Genomic DNA, 16,304 nt, shown 5'->3' on the forward strand with positions numbered 1-16,304 from the left:
ATCATTGATTTATATATATAATTATAATAAATATTAAAATATATTTTGGTAACGTATATTATTTTAATCTTACAAAAAAGAGAAAGAAATATATATATATTTTATAAATAGAAAAAATATTATTTAAATAATTTGTATATGAGAAAAGTGTAATAATTTTCTAAAAAATATTTTTTAAAGTGCAACCTTGTTTCTTATATACATATTTTTGAATCAGATTTTATAGTGGCTGATTTGTAGAAAGGGGTGTTTTGGGAGGTTGTTGATAGTCTTACCACGCCTATTTCGTATGAGATTAAGCAGATTATTTGTGATTTGAGATATCCTAATTCAACTGAGTTGGAGCTACAGTGAAAGTATAGTGAATGAGAGGGTTATAGATGGTTATTAGAGAAAACATTAAATTGGAATGCCAATAGTAACTGGAACTGGTTTTGGAATTTAAACATTTCGGAGAAGTTCAAATTTACTATGTGGCTTGACTTATATGGTGCTCTACCAATTGAGATATTTTGATTCAAGCGGCATTTAACTTCTTCAGATATGTGTAAGAGATGTAACAAGGCACAGGAGACTATGGAGCATTGTTTTAGAGACTGTGAAAGATCAAAGACAATTTGGCATATGTTGGATCCTAGTATCCTGGACTCGATGACTAGTACTGCTCTTGAAAAGTGGTTTCGGAAGGCATTGACTAACAATGAGGCGTTTTTTGGTGCAGGACATTGGTGGGTATGGAGATATAGGTGCAATGACATATTCAATACTGACAACTCTTGGACAGACCACAAGGTTGTCGCCTTGGTCAGAATTTCTGCCAAGGACTTATAGGTTTACAGAAATCGAAACAATGCCTTTAGGTCTCTCTGAAATTGCCTGTGTTGGAAACCACCGGTAGGCAACAGTTTTAAAGTTAATTGTGATACAAGCTTGTATCTAGATTCAAATTTAGCAGGATTTGGGTGTATTATTAGAGATTCTAAGGGAGATTGGATCTCGGGCTGCTTTGGAAGTATTCCCCCCAGCCTATCATCAGATGTGAATTATTTGCTGCTTGAAGGGGGCTGGTTTTAGCTTGGAATTGCAGTTTGATGGATATTATATGTGAAACGGATTGCCTTGATATTCTGCTCATCATGCATATAAGCTTACAAGTGGGTATTCATTTGAAGTAACAGATTTAGTTCACAAGATTCAGGAGCTTTTATCTCGTCCTTGGCTTGTTCATGTTGAGTGGGTGTCCCGAGAAGCAAATAGAGTTGCGGATTGAATATCTAGATATGATGCCAAAAGTAACTCTAATCATGTTATTTGGTCTAAATCTTGTACTAATTTCTAGCAAATCATCTGCTCGGATATAGGATAGTGTTTGCTTTGTTTCTTTCCATGTTTAGACAAGAAAAACTACAAAATTATATATTAATATCAACTTCTTAAGTATTTAATGCATCATTATTCATTTTTTTTAAATAATAGATTTTTCGAAAACAACTTAATATTTTTGTTGGTAAAAATTCACATAAATTTATGTTTACGAAATATTGATATTTAAGAACTATTAAATATTAATTTAGTTAAATCTATCAAATTATATAACAATTTTTAATCATTAATAACTTTACATAAAGACAAACTGCATGCGAATATTTTCCATTCTTATTCTAATTTATTAATTATCTTCCAAATTTGACTTATAGGTTTGTTACCATATTTTAATTTAAATATAAAAATTAACAAAACAAATATTAATTTCAAATCAATTAATATTATAAATTATTGAGATAAAGTCAAAAAAACTAGAATTATGATTCTAAGAATATATATATTATCTTGTCTCATCATATATATATATATATATATATATATATATATATATATATATATGTACATAGCCGTGTTAGATCATCTCTCTAATAATGTCAACAAAAAAAAAAAGATGATCTCTCTCTGAGTCTATATATTTGTTTTAAGCGTGCGATCACAAAATAAAACATAATTTTGTTGTTGTTTGTGTTGGATCTGGTTGAGATGGAAGAGAATCATAACGAGGATGATAGTAAGAGAGAGGGGCTACTATTGAAGAAAGAGAATAATTATAATTATTATGATGAGAACTGCCCGGGTTGCAAGGTGGAAAGAGCGAAACAGATGAAGACAGACATGTCCATACGAAACCTCTTCAACATATGGTTGGTCGTCTTATGCAGCTGTAAGCCATTCATTCTTTTAGTGCATATCCAATGTTTTCGCTATTTTCTTCTCTTCTTTATATAGACTCTTAGATAGTCTTTGTTTTTAGATTTTGCGATTAAAATCCAAAAATTTAGATTTAGGATTATGTTTGATCGTCAGAAATTAAAACTATTTTAAAAGTTACTTAAAATAGTAATTTAGGACTTGTTTTTTTGAGATTGTGTTTAACTTATATTGGTGTTGAGTATCACTTTTTAAGTTTTTTATTAGGAGTAAGTGATACTTACAAAAGATTTCAATATTTAGATTGTGTTTAATTTAGTGTTTGTTTTGAGGTACTGAGATAAAGATTGGAAGACTGAGATTCATTATTATGTTTGTTGGTTCAGACACTGATACTAAAATTTCTGTCACTATTCTTAAAATTTCAGTATTTCAATACCTCCAAAAAGTAAGAACACAGGAGACTAAAATTTTTAGAGATAGAGACTGAAACTTTAATAACATTTTATATTTAAAATATCCTCATTTCAATTAATTAATTCTAATTTTATCCTTTGTGCAAATTAAATTAAAGTTTTATTCTTGTTTTAATTTATGTCTCCCACTTTGCACCAAACAGAATATTGAGATTTATTTTAATCTCTGTCTCTTAGTTTCTGTCTCTCAATCTCAGTCTTTCCGTCTCTGTCTCCTTAGAAACGCTACCTTAAATTACCAATAGCTTTAAACAGATTTTTAGTATATATTAGGTTGTGTATATATTTAAAGAGAGTCAGTGTATTGATAACCACATTTTGAAATAGTTCTACCTTTTTGAATGAATAACCATTTTTTTTTATCTTAAAAATCTTCTTATTATGTTCGACCTCTTAAAAAACGGACAAATAGAGAAGACTATTATTGATAGATCTTTATCTTTAATGAGTCTAATTTTATTTTGGACTAGAATATAAAAAAATAAAAATTTTTAAAATAAAAATAAAAACTTTAATAATATTTATTCTAAAAAATATTTTTATTTAATTTTTTAAATTTTAAATTTATTTTTTTATTTTTATATTTATAACTCAATTTAATATATTTTATATCAATACAATAACAAAAATTTAATTTAATTTATCTCTTAATTTTTTTTAACTTTTATCTTTTAATTTTAATCTCTCTTTTAAATGTAACTTTACCGAATTAGAGATTTGTTGTTAGCTGCTCCAATGCTAAATGCACAGTGACTGAACCAAAAAAAAGAAAAAAAAATTGATAAAACATACTTGATTACTTTTTTTATTATTATTATTAATATATATTATGTGTACTGCATACATGGTGAATATAAAATTATTGGTTCATATAGCAATACCATTACTTATTTATTTTATTTTTTTAAACTGATAAAAATATTAAAAAATTAAATTTTTTATTGTCTGATTCTGATGTATAATCTCTGTTTTTGCAGCGCTGCCTATATCATCTCTCTTTCCTTACCTTTATTTCATGGTAAGTCTAAATATAATAATATATATAATTTTATTTTTTTAAATTTAAATTATGATATGTATTTACATTTTATTATTATATATTATTCACATAAATTTTTTTAATATTAATTTTAATAAAATATCTGACCAATCCAACCATGAACATCCGTACATCCCATGGTTTTCGACATTATTTATATGTCTTCAAGTTTGATTTGAATTTCTACTCTAAATCTCAGATTGAACTTTCATTTATTTATATAATTAATAATAATTCTGGCTAGAAGGTTCACGTTCTATCACTATTTGTCTGGACATCAATTCCGAAATTTACGGGCCAATTATGATCAATTATTTGTCCTAATAAGACTAATATTTTTTTATTAATTAATTATAGGTAGAAACTCAGGTGCACTCTACTTCACGTAAAGTTGATAATTAAGAGCAGTTAAATGATTTGACTGATTTAATTAAATTTTCATCTAACAGCTCTCGACTATCAACTTCACGTAAATTCGACTACATCTGAGTTTTCACCTTAATTATATTATCAATTCAATAAATTAATTCACTGTTTCAACATAGTATCTCATTGTAAAAAATTCATTTTTGAAAGATGAATATATAGAAATTTTCCTTCTTCTTTTCTCACTTGTTCAAATATTAAAAAAATACTTATTTTGAGAAGACAGTAATTATTACTATTAAAAATTAAAAAATTAAAATTATTTTTTTTTGTAGGTAAGTGATTTTCATATTGCCAAAAGAGAGGAAGACATAAGTGGCTATGCTGGTTATGTAGGTAAGAATAATAAGATTTATTTTAGTATTATATTTACATTATTCTTGAATATCTAAGCTCCAATCAATAATGCAAATGTTGTATTTCTAATAAGTTATATATAATAATAAAAAAAATAATTGTTGTGTAGGATCTGCATTCATGCTTGGAAGAGCGTTAACATCTATATTGTGGGGAATAATTGCTGATCGCTTTGGTAGAAAACCTGTTATAATTATTGGGATTATTGCAGTGTAAGTATCTTTCAATTAGTTTAAGGTCCATTTAATTTACATATTTCATTCTATTTTAATTTTATCTTAAAAATTTTATTAAAAGAAATTATTATGCTTATGAATCAATTACTTAATTTCAGTATAATTTTCAACACACTATTTGGCCTTAGCACAAGCTTTTGGATGGCAGTTACCACAAGGTTTTTTCTGGGAAGTTTGAATGGTTTGCTTGGACCAATGAAGGTACAAAAAAAAATTATATAGACCCCTTTGGCCATGTATATTATATTGTGTAAAATATATTTATAATTTTTTTTTATTTATCTTCTAACACGTTGTATTTGAATTAATTAACAGGCTTATAGTTCTGAAATATTTCGAGAAGAGAACCAAGCCCTAGGACTCTCAACCGTAAGCTTCTAATTAATGGGACTGAATTTTTATAGTGGTTTTGAGATTCACAGTTTTTATTATTTTAGTTTTTTAAATTTAAAATTTATTATATTGGTTTCTAAGATTTAATTTCAGGCATCATATTTTTTTTAATGTTGAGTTAATAAAGGAAATATTGAATTAGTTCTGACTTATCATGCTAGATATATGATTAAATTATATTTTTTTATTTTAGCTCTTAAATAAAGTAAAATAGATGTCGTTTTAAAGAATAAAGGGAGATATAATGATTTGCACATCATATAAGCTATTATTTTTTTTATTTTTGTCGTGTTTAATTGTTAAAACGAAACGATATTGTTTAGTCCTGTATCTAATGTGGTAAGTCAAACTAACTCAACATTTATTTCGTTGATTTAGTACTAAAAAAAATTTAAAGACTAATATAATACTTAAAATTAAATTTTAAAGATTAGTATAGTTAATTTTAAATTTAAAAAATTAAAATAATAAAAATCGGTGAATACAAGAAATCACTTTAAAAATTTAATCACAATCTTTTGAAGGGATCAGAATAGAAAATTAAAGCAGTAAGTATCAATGAATGATGATTGAAGGGTTGATCTGATTTTCAGTTTAGTGCAGCTTGGGGCATAGGTTTAGTCATTGGACCAGCATTGGGAGGCTACCTTGCTCAGGTACATTTTCTTCTCTTTCCATCTCAAATAATTTGAAAATGTTATATTTTGTAGGTCTAATTTTTTTTTAATTTATTCTATATGTTATGTATATATATTTAAACAATTTAATTTGTACTGCAGCCAGTAGTGAAATACCCCGGAGTATTTCCAAAAAACTCAATTTGGGATAAGTAAGTGAATTTTATTTTCCTCATTGCTCTTTAATTACTTTTACATAATATGATTTAGAAATCCATTTTCTTTTAACTTCTTTTTTCACATTGTTTTTGTTCCTATTGCAGGTTCCCATACTTCTTGCCCTCATTGATAATATCAATTTTTTCATTTGTGGTATTAATTCTCTGCATCTGGCTTCCGGTAATTCTATGAGGACTCAACTTTTTACCATTAAGATCAAATGCTTTTTTATTCTATTTTTTGGTCAGTGTATACTTAATTATGTATTAATCATACTATTAAAATAGTATCTGAAAGTTTACCATGCTTAAATAAATAATTTCAAAAGATGTTAATGATAAATTTTTAAAAAATTTAAAAATACCCCAGAAAGAACTAGATATTAAATATATTTTAAAAATATATATATATATATATATATATATATATATTTATCCTTAAAGTTTTTTTTATCACTTATAAAAAAATATAATATTTAATAATTATTTTTATTGTATTTTTAAATCATTCAAGAATTATTTTGTCGATAATATTTTTCAATACTTTTTTTAAGCATTTGAATCTTTTGAATATCGAATTAGTAATTAACTCTTAATCATATACTAACTTTTAAGGTGAAATTAGTCTAAACAAAACTCAACTTTTTGCATCACTGCATGCAGGAAACACTCCACAACCACCCTCGGATCGAGTCTGCCATCACCGGCGATAATGGTGATTCTTTAGAAACCGGCGGCACCGGATGTGATGATAAAGACAAAAGAATCCAAAAGGATGAAAACCTCTTTTTGAACTGGCCTTTAATGTCATCAATAATTGTTTATTGTGTGTTCTCCCTCCATGATATGGCTTACCAAGAGGTATATATATATACATATGATTCTTACATTATAATTCTATGAGTTAAAGAAAAGTTTTTACAAAGGTGAAAATTCAAGTGTAGTCGACTTTACGTGAAGTTGATAGCTGAGAGCTGTTAAACGAAAATTTAATCAAATTAGTCAAATTATCTAACGACTTTCAGTTATCAACTTCACGTGAAGTCGACTGTACCTTAGTTTCAACCTTCTACAAAACTAATAATTACACTAACATTTTATTCGTTATAAATTAAATCAAAGAAACTACATTATTTGATACACTTTTTACATATTTAATAATTAAATTGATGTAATATATATTTTTTAAATGCATGTAAAGAAAGGGTATCTCATAATATTCTTGATCTTGTGGTTGTTAGGTTTTTTCATTATGGGCTGTAAGTCCTAGAAGATTGGGGGGTTTGAACTTTACAACAGACAATGTTGGTGATGTTCTTTCAGTAACAGGTTACATATTTATATATATTTGAGACCAACATGTTTTGTGAACAAATTTGATTTCATATCATATAGTCATATATTTATAAACAATGTTTATGTTTATTCAGGTACTGGTCTTATAATATATCAGCTTTTTGTATACCCAAAATTGGAAAAAGCTTTTGGGCCTATTGGGCTTGCTCGCATTGCTGGGGTAACCTCTCACTATTTTATGGCTATTTATGTTTTTGTTGAATAAATAAAATACTATTTTCGTTTTAACGTTTTGGTTAAATTTTAATTTAATTTTTAATATTTTTAATATTTTATTTTAGTCTAAATAAATTTTAAATAAAGTCAATATTGTCTCATCTTTAAATATGATGTGAATAATTAATAAAATAAATTTTGTGAATGTTAACAATATTTTTAGTTAAGATTATATCTCTTTATTTTTACGTATCTGTAACACTTCTTCTTTTCAAAAACCTCAAATCTTAGCAATAAATCATCACCGATTTAAAATCTAAGAAAAAATTATTTATATTGGTGATCATTAGAGGATTGATTTTACTTAGATAATAAAATCGAATGTTATGGTATTTTTAATATATTAATTGTTCATATTAACTTTAATAATGAGATAATATTAAATTCGCTTAAAATTTTTTTAAACTAAAATAGAATGTTTAAAATGTTAAAAATCAAATTAGAATTTAATTAAAATGTTAAGAATCAAAATAATACTTTATCTTTATTGTATTTGTAGTGACTACTTGTTAAGTATTCGATTATTCTTACTTATTGGATATTTCATATTTGTGAATAATTTTTGACTAATTTATAATAAACAAATATTTAAAATAAAAGACATGTAGTTTTTTTTTTTTGTATTATTTTGTATAAAGACACATAAGTCTATAATCAAAATTAGATAATTTGACCGTACTCAGAAAATTGTTACAAAGTGGTATTTCATTGTTTTAATTTGTCGTTTAATTTATTAATATTATTAGCATATAATAATATTGCGGCATGATTATATTATTTGTAGGTAGTATCCATACCTCTGTTACAGAGTTACCCCTTCATAGCAATGTTGTCAGGATTCATACTCTACCTTCTCATAAATATTGCTTCTGTCTCTAAAAACCTTCTGCAGGTAACTGCTTCTCTTATTAATTTATTTACCAACTCAATATTCATCTTATTATTTTTCTTTTAATTTTTTATTTATGAACTTTTAGGTGTCCATTATAACTGGTATGTTCCTGCTTCAAAATAGAGCAGTGGTAAGTTCTTGGCTTCAATAATTTAATTTGACTTTATTTCCTTCCAATTTATTTGATCTTTAATTTATGCTGATTTAAAAAAAAAAATTAGGAACAACATCAAAGGGGGGCAGCTAATGGCATTGCCATGACTGCTATGTCAATCTTCAAAACAATTGGTCCAGCTGGAGGAGGGGCAATGTGAGTTTTTTTATTTTATTTTTTATTTTGTGTTCTATAAAATATTCGGACGTTTCTATAAAAAAATTAAAAAATTAGGTTCTTCCCACAAAACTATTGAAAATAAATTCGAGTTCAGTCTCTAAAGATACAGTTTTCAATTCACTTGCGATAGTTTTGTCGAACGAATCTAAGTTTTTATGGATATTGAAGGTTTAATTATTCTGTCGATCTTTATAATTTTATCGAATTTTTAATTAGATTTTTATACTATATCAGATTTTGTAAATAAGTTTTTATTATGACAAAAACATTGAAATTAACGGAATATTCAGTTAAATTATACAGAATATTCAGTAAAGTGTTAGGCATATTTGGTTTATTTAATGGAATATTTTGTTAATTCCATCGTTTTTGTCACTGTAGAGACATAATTGCAAAATTTGATATCGTATAGGGGCTCAATCAAAAAGAAAAAAAGTATAGAGACCTAAATAAAAATTTAGTAAAATTATAAGGACCGATAGATTAATTAAATCGATATTGAATTAATATACCTTATTTTTATGGTTAGAAATTGTTGGTTCTCATATGAAATTATAGTTTATCTCTATTAATTAAACATGTTAAAAAAATAGTGAATTGACAAATATACCTTCTTCAAAAAATAGATGAAGCAATATAAAACAAAGTGTGGAAAATATGGCACATTGCTTTGATCAATAAATTAATGTTTCAGTTTTCTAATTTTTCTTATTCTGATATTGGTGCAGATTAGCTTGGTCACAGAAAAGGATGGATGCTTCTTTTCTACCAGGTATGATGTTCTTCTACTCAACTCAACTAAATTAATTTTTGAGCTAAATAATAAGAGTAAAATTTATTACATATTTACATCGAGATTTGTAATTCATATTTAAGACCTAACTCGACTTGAAAGTAGTGATATGAAATTTGAGCAACTTGATTTCAGCAAGTGTATTAAATTTGAGATATAATTATTTATGTTATCTCATTTTATTAACTTAAATTTTTCGGAGAACTGATATTATTGTATAGTATCAAAGATAATATAAAAGATATAAAATAACTACTATTTGAGTAATTAAATAGATAAAAGAATAGACAACTAAAATTTAAAATAATATAAAAAAATAGCTAAAGGGAAACAATGCAATATATATGCGTTATAGTTAATGTCATCTAATATTTTAGATTATATTCTATAATGTTTGGAATTCTTTAGTTTTCTTACTTTATATAAAAAAAAATAATAATTGAAGCACTTTTGATTATAGTTAAAGTGTTAGTTTGAATTTAATTTTTAGTGAAAAAATATTTTTTTAAATAAAGTATTTTATTTAATTTAAAATTTATTTAGATAAAAAAAGTAAATAATTTATTTTTTAAAAAATTTTGTAATACTTTATTTAAAAAAAAAACAAAAGCAAAAGATGTTTTTAATACTTAAAAATTCTTTTTAAAAAATTATCGAAATACAAAATAATTTTTATCTGTTAAAAAATATATATTTAAAAAAAATAAAAAAATAAGTAATTATTTTCAAAAGTGCCCTATCTTTGCTCTAATTAGTTGTTTTGAAATTTAGATACAACACATGAATTTGATAAAAAAAAAAAAACTCAAATTATAATAACATAAGTACATATGTTTTAACTAAAAGGATTTGATTAAAGACATAACTGAAGTTGGTTTGTTTGACATGTAATTGCAGGAGTTCATATGTTGTTCTTCATCCTGAATATTGTTATGGGACTTGGAGTGCTTTTACTATTTACACCATTCCTCACCATAAGGAAGAACACACCCACAAGTTAATTAATTATGCTATCTTCTCAATTTTAATTAATTAATGCCTTATTTGAATTCTATTATTGGTCATTCATGGTGACTGGGAGATACTACTAACAAAGCGTTAGTAATTCTAGTCATATCATTATTTTAAGGAGATACCAAAATATTAACTTTTATGTATATTGTTACATTATTACATGTTACATGTTTTAATTTATTTTTATTATCTAATATTTTATATTATCCAATACTTTACCATATTGATAGAGTGTTATAAGTTATTGTGAGATCGACAGTGATTACACTCTTAAGAATAAATTAAGAATATAAGAAAATAATTATAATATCATAAAAATTTGTCAGATGCAATATTTTATTTATTTATTTATTTATTTGTATAAATCATTATCTTGACTAATAATTTTTTAGTAAAGTATTATTTTGACCTCAACGTTTGGGGTAAGTCTCAAAATTGTTCCTACGGTTTAAATTATCTTATTTAAGTTTTTAACGTTTTAAAATTGACTCAATGTTATCCTATCGATAGAGATCTGTTAACAAAATTGACAACGGAATAAAATTGAAATGATTTTAAAACGTTAAAAATTTAAATAGGGTGAAAATATCAGGACAAAACATTTATTTATTTTTCTGTATATATCATTATTTTGACTAATAATTTTTTATAAAGTTAAAATTGAAATAACATTAAATTACTCTTAAACCATTTAAAATGAAAATAAAAATATTAATTAAGGACAACATTAATGCTTACCATAAAAGAAGCCTAACATGACAAAAATCTTCTTCTTACTGTGCTGCCAATTTTGAGGCCATGAATAGAATGTAAGGTGGCATGAGTTTTATGGTTTAGGGGTAAAAACGTAATAATAAGATGAGAAACAGAACACGAAAATAATGAATCAATAATGTAATGTAAAGAGGACCACGTGATCTAAACTCTAAAGTCTAAATCATTAAAGAATAATATAAAAAAAAAAAAGAAAGAAAAACCTTAGCAGCAATGAGGTTACTGTGAAAGGATGGTCTCAAAGTTGTGTCACTGAGTCAGCAACAAGGATTGACATACAAGTAGTCTTTGATTGGTGGCTTGGTTTCTTAAACAAAGTTGGTTCTTTAAACATTTGGTGAGAAAAATTTAGATTGGTTTCTTAAATTTGTGTCTACCTTAAAAATAGTTTCTTAGATTCAATCTAATTTGCACCTTAAATTTCGATTCATAACTCAATAGTTTTTAAAGTCATTTTTATTAACGGAGTTCTTATTTGACTTTTTTGTCTAACTTTTGTATTAAGATCTAATTAAATTTTAGTGTCATTATTTATCATGTTTTATTAATTTAACGATTAATTTTTATGTATGTGATATTTTTTTTGGATAAATTTAGTTACTTTAAATGACCATTGAAACTTTCTTAAGTGATTTTGTTTAAACTACATCAATATATTAATTAAGATAGACATTTTACAAATTCAAATTCTCTAAGATTGTATTCGAAAAAAGATGAAGATTGAGAGATTGAGATTAAATTAAGTTTTTGTATTATGTTTGATATAAAATATACTCGATTGAGTTATGTCTCAATATCATGATCAATTTAAGATAAATATGGAGATTAAAGGATGAATTTAAAATTTAAAAAATTAAACAAAGATATTTTTAAAAAAAGTTATTAAAGTTTCAATTTATGTCTCCAAAAATTTCTGTCTCCTATGTTTCTATTTTTTGAAGGTACTAAAAAGAACTAAAATTTTAATTCCAGTATCTAACAATCAAATATAATATTGAGTCTCATTCTTTAATCGCTGAAAATAAACGTTAACTAAACTATCCAATTTCGGAGAACAGAAAAAAAAATCAAAAAACCATTCCCATAGAATAATGAGGTGACCTCAAAATTTTAACCATACTTAAATAATTCCCTTTCAAATATCAAAATTTCACAAAGATGTTCTTCAAATATGGAATTATTACGTTGCCATAATAATGAGTAAATATCTATTTTGGTTTTTGAGATTTACGCGATTATCCATTTTAATTTTCGAAATTCAAAATTTTTCATAATACTACAATAGTCCCTTAAATTCAAGTTTAGGGTGTTGGAGTGGTGGGTAGTAGCGGTTTTTCGAAGCTCTGGAAGGAGTCTACCCCGCCTCGTATGAAGCTGCTATGTTGGTTTGTGATGCATGAAAAACTTAACACTAGAGAAAGACTTTTCAGTTGTGGCGTTGTCTCTCAGCCAGAGTGTGTGCTGTGTGGGAAGTTACCTGAGTCGGTTCACCACCTATTTTTTGGTTGTGAGCAAGCGTGGAAGGTTTGGTCCTTTGTGCTGAAGGAATTCAATGTGATGTGGGGTTGGTCTGGGGAGTCTCTTAAGTGCTTTGAATCTTGGTTTGGAAGGAATGTCCCTAATAATTATAAAGAGAGGTGGGTTCTGTGTTTTTTTGCTGTCATTTGGAGCTTATGGAAAGGTAGAAATAAAATGATTTTTAATGAGGAGTTGTTCTCAGTGGAGTCAGCAATCAATGAAGTAGTAGTGTGTGTTAACTACTGGTCTCGACCTTTGGCACCTCTTGGTTGATGGATTGAGTGCCTACACCCTGGAGATCCCCTTGTGTTGGTGTTATTCCCTTTTTTTGGCTTGTTGTATCTTTCTTGCTTTGGTACTTTTGTTTGTGTTTGTTTTGTTTGAGGGCTGCTACTTGTGTGGTGGTTTGCCTAGAAACCTCACCTCCTGTTGGACTTTAGTAAGGATAGAATTATCGAAAAAAAAGTTTAGACACCAATTTGGTCCCTCAACCCTTTTTGACAATGAGTCAGCAAATAAAGTGTAAGGTGGCATAATCTTACCACGCTGGACGCTCCAACGATTACGCGACATAGTAACACTTGATTTTGAACCCCATTTAGTCCCTGGAACCATAACTGATTCTTCCTCCTCCTGCTGTGCGCATTTTGAACACCAATTGGTCCTTAGAATTCTAACTACTTCTTCCTCCTCCTACTTTGCGATGTCCTTCTCCTCTCGCTTTCCTTTTCTACTTCCTTATCCATGGAATTCTAACTTTTTCTACTTCATAATTAACAACCTGTTCTTCCAAATCTTTAATTTCACTTATATAACTCCTAGCATCTAAAATCCTAAACTTATCAATATAGAAATTTCTCATTTTAGCAGAATCAGAAATCTTCCCACTCTCAAATTCATTAAAAAAAAAGCAAAAAATCTTACCCTAAACGCATCATCATTCTTGTCTATAAACAACCTAGTCTTCCTTGATTGCTTCTGCAAGAGCTCAACTTGTTTCCTGACATCCTTATTCAATTCAGTATCTCCAATTGGAAAAACATCCAAAAAGATTGAAATTTTCTGGTTCAAATCATGGAAATGGCCAGAAATCAAATGATTCTGAAGTAAAAGGCACAACTTACACAATTGAGCACAGTAATCAAAAAGAATTTTGGACCGATAAAAAAAAGTACATTTTTTGAGGCAGAACACGACAATAAATAGAAGACACGCACCTGAAGAATCACTAAAGTACTCTACGAGTAGCTGAATGACTTCGACATTTTAGATCAGGGACCTTGAATTCTTGTGCTGGAAGAAGGATCGATCGGAGAAGCCATGACAAGCTCGGTGGTCATGTTAGCGAGTGTTTGAACGAGTGCAATGTCTGTCAAATCAACGGGGGCCAAAAATGCTTCTAATGACGACGACATTCTCTACTACAGCAATGAGAATATAGCCTCTAAAGCCATATAAATCGGCGAACTAAGACTTTTAAAATTTACAAATATGGAGCAAGAGAAAAAAGAAGGAGAAAGAGTTAGGAGTATAGGGACAAAATAAAATCCAAAATCAAATGTTGTTATGTCACTTAATGATCCGAAAATTCAACGAAACAAAATTTTGCCACATTAGCATCTCATTTACTAGCTCATTGTTGAAAAAATCGAAAAACCAAATACTTCCCTAAATCTAAATCTAAAAGTCAGCTATAAAAAATTTTGAATTTTAAAAATCAAAATAAATAATTGCGTGAATCTCAAATACCAAAATAAGAATTTACTCCCGTAATTATATTTGCTTCTCATCACTCAAATCCACAAGTGTTCGTTAATCAACTCTCAACCAAGTTAACTTCATTGAATTTTGCATTGTTCTTCGCTCCAAAAAATCGAAAGCAAACACTAACCAGATTATTTACTCTCAACTCAACCTTGTATTTTTCACACCATTTCAAATGCATTTACTTGAGTAAATTAACAATTTCTAGGAGCTTTTCTCTCGAGTCAACCACTAGTTTTTAAAAGGAGACAACAATTGTACCCCATTATTAACAAAAAATTGACATAATGTCAGAAATATTTTTGTCGTGTCTCAAATGGGTGACGTGGATATAATCATACAGCTGCCACTTCCGTTATTAGGAGGGCAATAATTTGATAACCATGTTTGAATAAAAGTTTTACTTGGTCAAATATTCCAAAATTCACGCATCAATTTGATAAATAATAATTTTTTATTATTCTATCTGTTTAAATAATTGTATCAAATTTTTAATTATATTTTTTGTCCTTAAAATTTAGTGAAAGTTTTAAAAATATCCTTAAATTTTACTTTATTTTATTTTTGTCTCAAAAGTTTTTAATTTGCATAAAATATATTCCTGATGGATAATTTTTTAAAAAATTTAAGATTAATTCAACAACAATTTTATAGGAACAACCTTCAACACAAGCAAATCAAGCATAATTTTCATGCATTATTATTAGATTGGTTTTAAATTTTTTGAAAATTTAGCCGTCAAAGGTATCATTTGATGCAAATTGAAAACTTTTGGGACAAAATTGAAACAAAATAAAATTTAGAGGTATTTTTAAAATTTTTACTAAACTTTAGGAACAAAAAATATACTTTACCTTTATATTTTTACAATTAAATATCTATATTTAATAATAATTGTCAAATAAATCTTTGTTATAAGTATTTTTATTAAAATACAAAATATTCTTATAATATTTATTATTACAGAAATTATTTTTCTTATGGATGTTAGAGTGATGTATTGGCTGAATATTGGGGAAAGAGGAGTATTGCCGGAGTATGGGTGCAGGGTCAACACGGGGGGGGGGGGGGGGGGGGGACGTTGTGGCTGAGCAGGTGGAGAGACGTGGCAACACGCGGGGGGCGTGGTGCCTGCGACGTGGCGCAGCTCCATCAACACGCCATGGGCGTGCTGACTCACCACGCAGGGGCGTGGTGCCTGGTGATCCGTGCAGCGCAGCAGAGATTCTCGCCGAGTCCCAACGCACTGCTCCACCACGCAGGGGGCGTGTTGCAGGTTGCTTGCATGCAGGGGACAGCCCCCCTTCTCCGGGAACCAGCGAACTCTTCTCCTTCTTCTATATAAACCCATGAATCTGAAGGAATGAAATGAGAGAAGAGAAGCAAGTTAGCGTAGGGGTTTCTTTAATATAGTGAGTTGGAGTTGAAAAAAATGACTCGGTGTAAGAGTAGTGAGTAGTAGTAGTGAGTGACTGTAGTGCAAAAAATAATTTTTTAGTTTAAGGGATATAATAAAAAAAAATGGTACATAATTACTTGGCGCCCGAAGAACATATTATCAACTATTTGAATCATCCTATTTACGTAAGTTAGCAAGTTTTAATTATTTTCTGTATTTAAATTTTTTTTTATGTATTTATGTTTGTTTTATGTATATATAAATTGTAATGAGAATATTAATTTGT

At 27.5% G+C, this 16,304-nt stretch overlaps 1 protein-coding gene across 1 annotated transcript; it reads left to right on the forward strand.

The window, feature by feature from the left end:
- The first annotated feature begins 1,909 nt into the window (after positions 1 to 1,909).
- On the forward strand, positions 1,910 to 10,784 carry LOC130955781 (protein ZINC INDUCED FACILITATOR 1-like). Its single transcript, XM_057882741.1, has 17 exons — positions 1,910 to 2,209; positions 3,650 to 3,690; positions 4,413 to 4,473; positions 4,604 to 4,706; positions 4,829 to 4,931; positions 5,046 to 5,099; positions 5,717 to 5,779; positions 5,903 to 5,952; positions 6,064 to 6,139; positions 6,622 to 6,819; positions 7,200 to 7,287; positions 7,389 to 7,474; positions 8,315 to 8,422; positions 8,508 to 8,552; positions 8,644 to 8,732; positions 9,485 to 9,528; positions 10,447 to 10,784. The coding sequence occupies exons 1-17, from the start codon at positions 2,029 to 2,031 to the stop codon at positions 10,548 to 10,550; spliced, it is 1,494 nt and encodes a 497-aa protein (XP_057738724.1). The 5' UTR covers positions 1,910 to 2,028; the 3' UTR covers positions 10,551 to 10,784.
- Positions 10,785 to 16,304: the final 5,520 nt, after the last annotated feature.

This window comes from Arachis stenosperma, chromosome 10 (assembly GCF_014773155.1).
Source record: "Arachis stenosperma cultivar V10309 chromosome 10, arast.V10309.gnm1.PFL2, whole genome shotgun sequence".
NCBI classification, from domain to species: domain Eukaryota; kingdom Viridiplantae; phylum Streptophyta; class Magnoliopsida; order Fabales; family Fabaceae; genus Arachis; species Arachis stenosperma.

Coding starts and splice junctions, on each gene's coding strand:
- LOC130955781 (XM_057882741.1), top strand. CDS start 2,029: ATGGAAGAGAATCATAACGAGGATGATAGTAAGAGAGAGGGGCTACTA. Junction 4,474..4,603: donor TGGCTATGCTGGTTATGTAG/GTAAGAATAATA, acceptor ATTGTTGTGTAG/GATCTGCATTCATGCTTGGA. Junction 9,529..10,446: donor GGATGCTTCTTTTCTACCAG/GTATGATGTTCT, acceptor ATGTAATTGCAG/GAGTTCATATGTTGTTCTTC.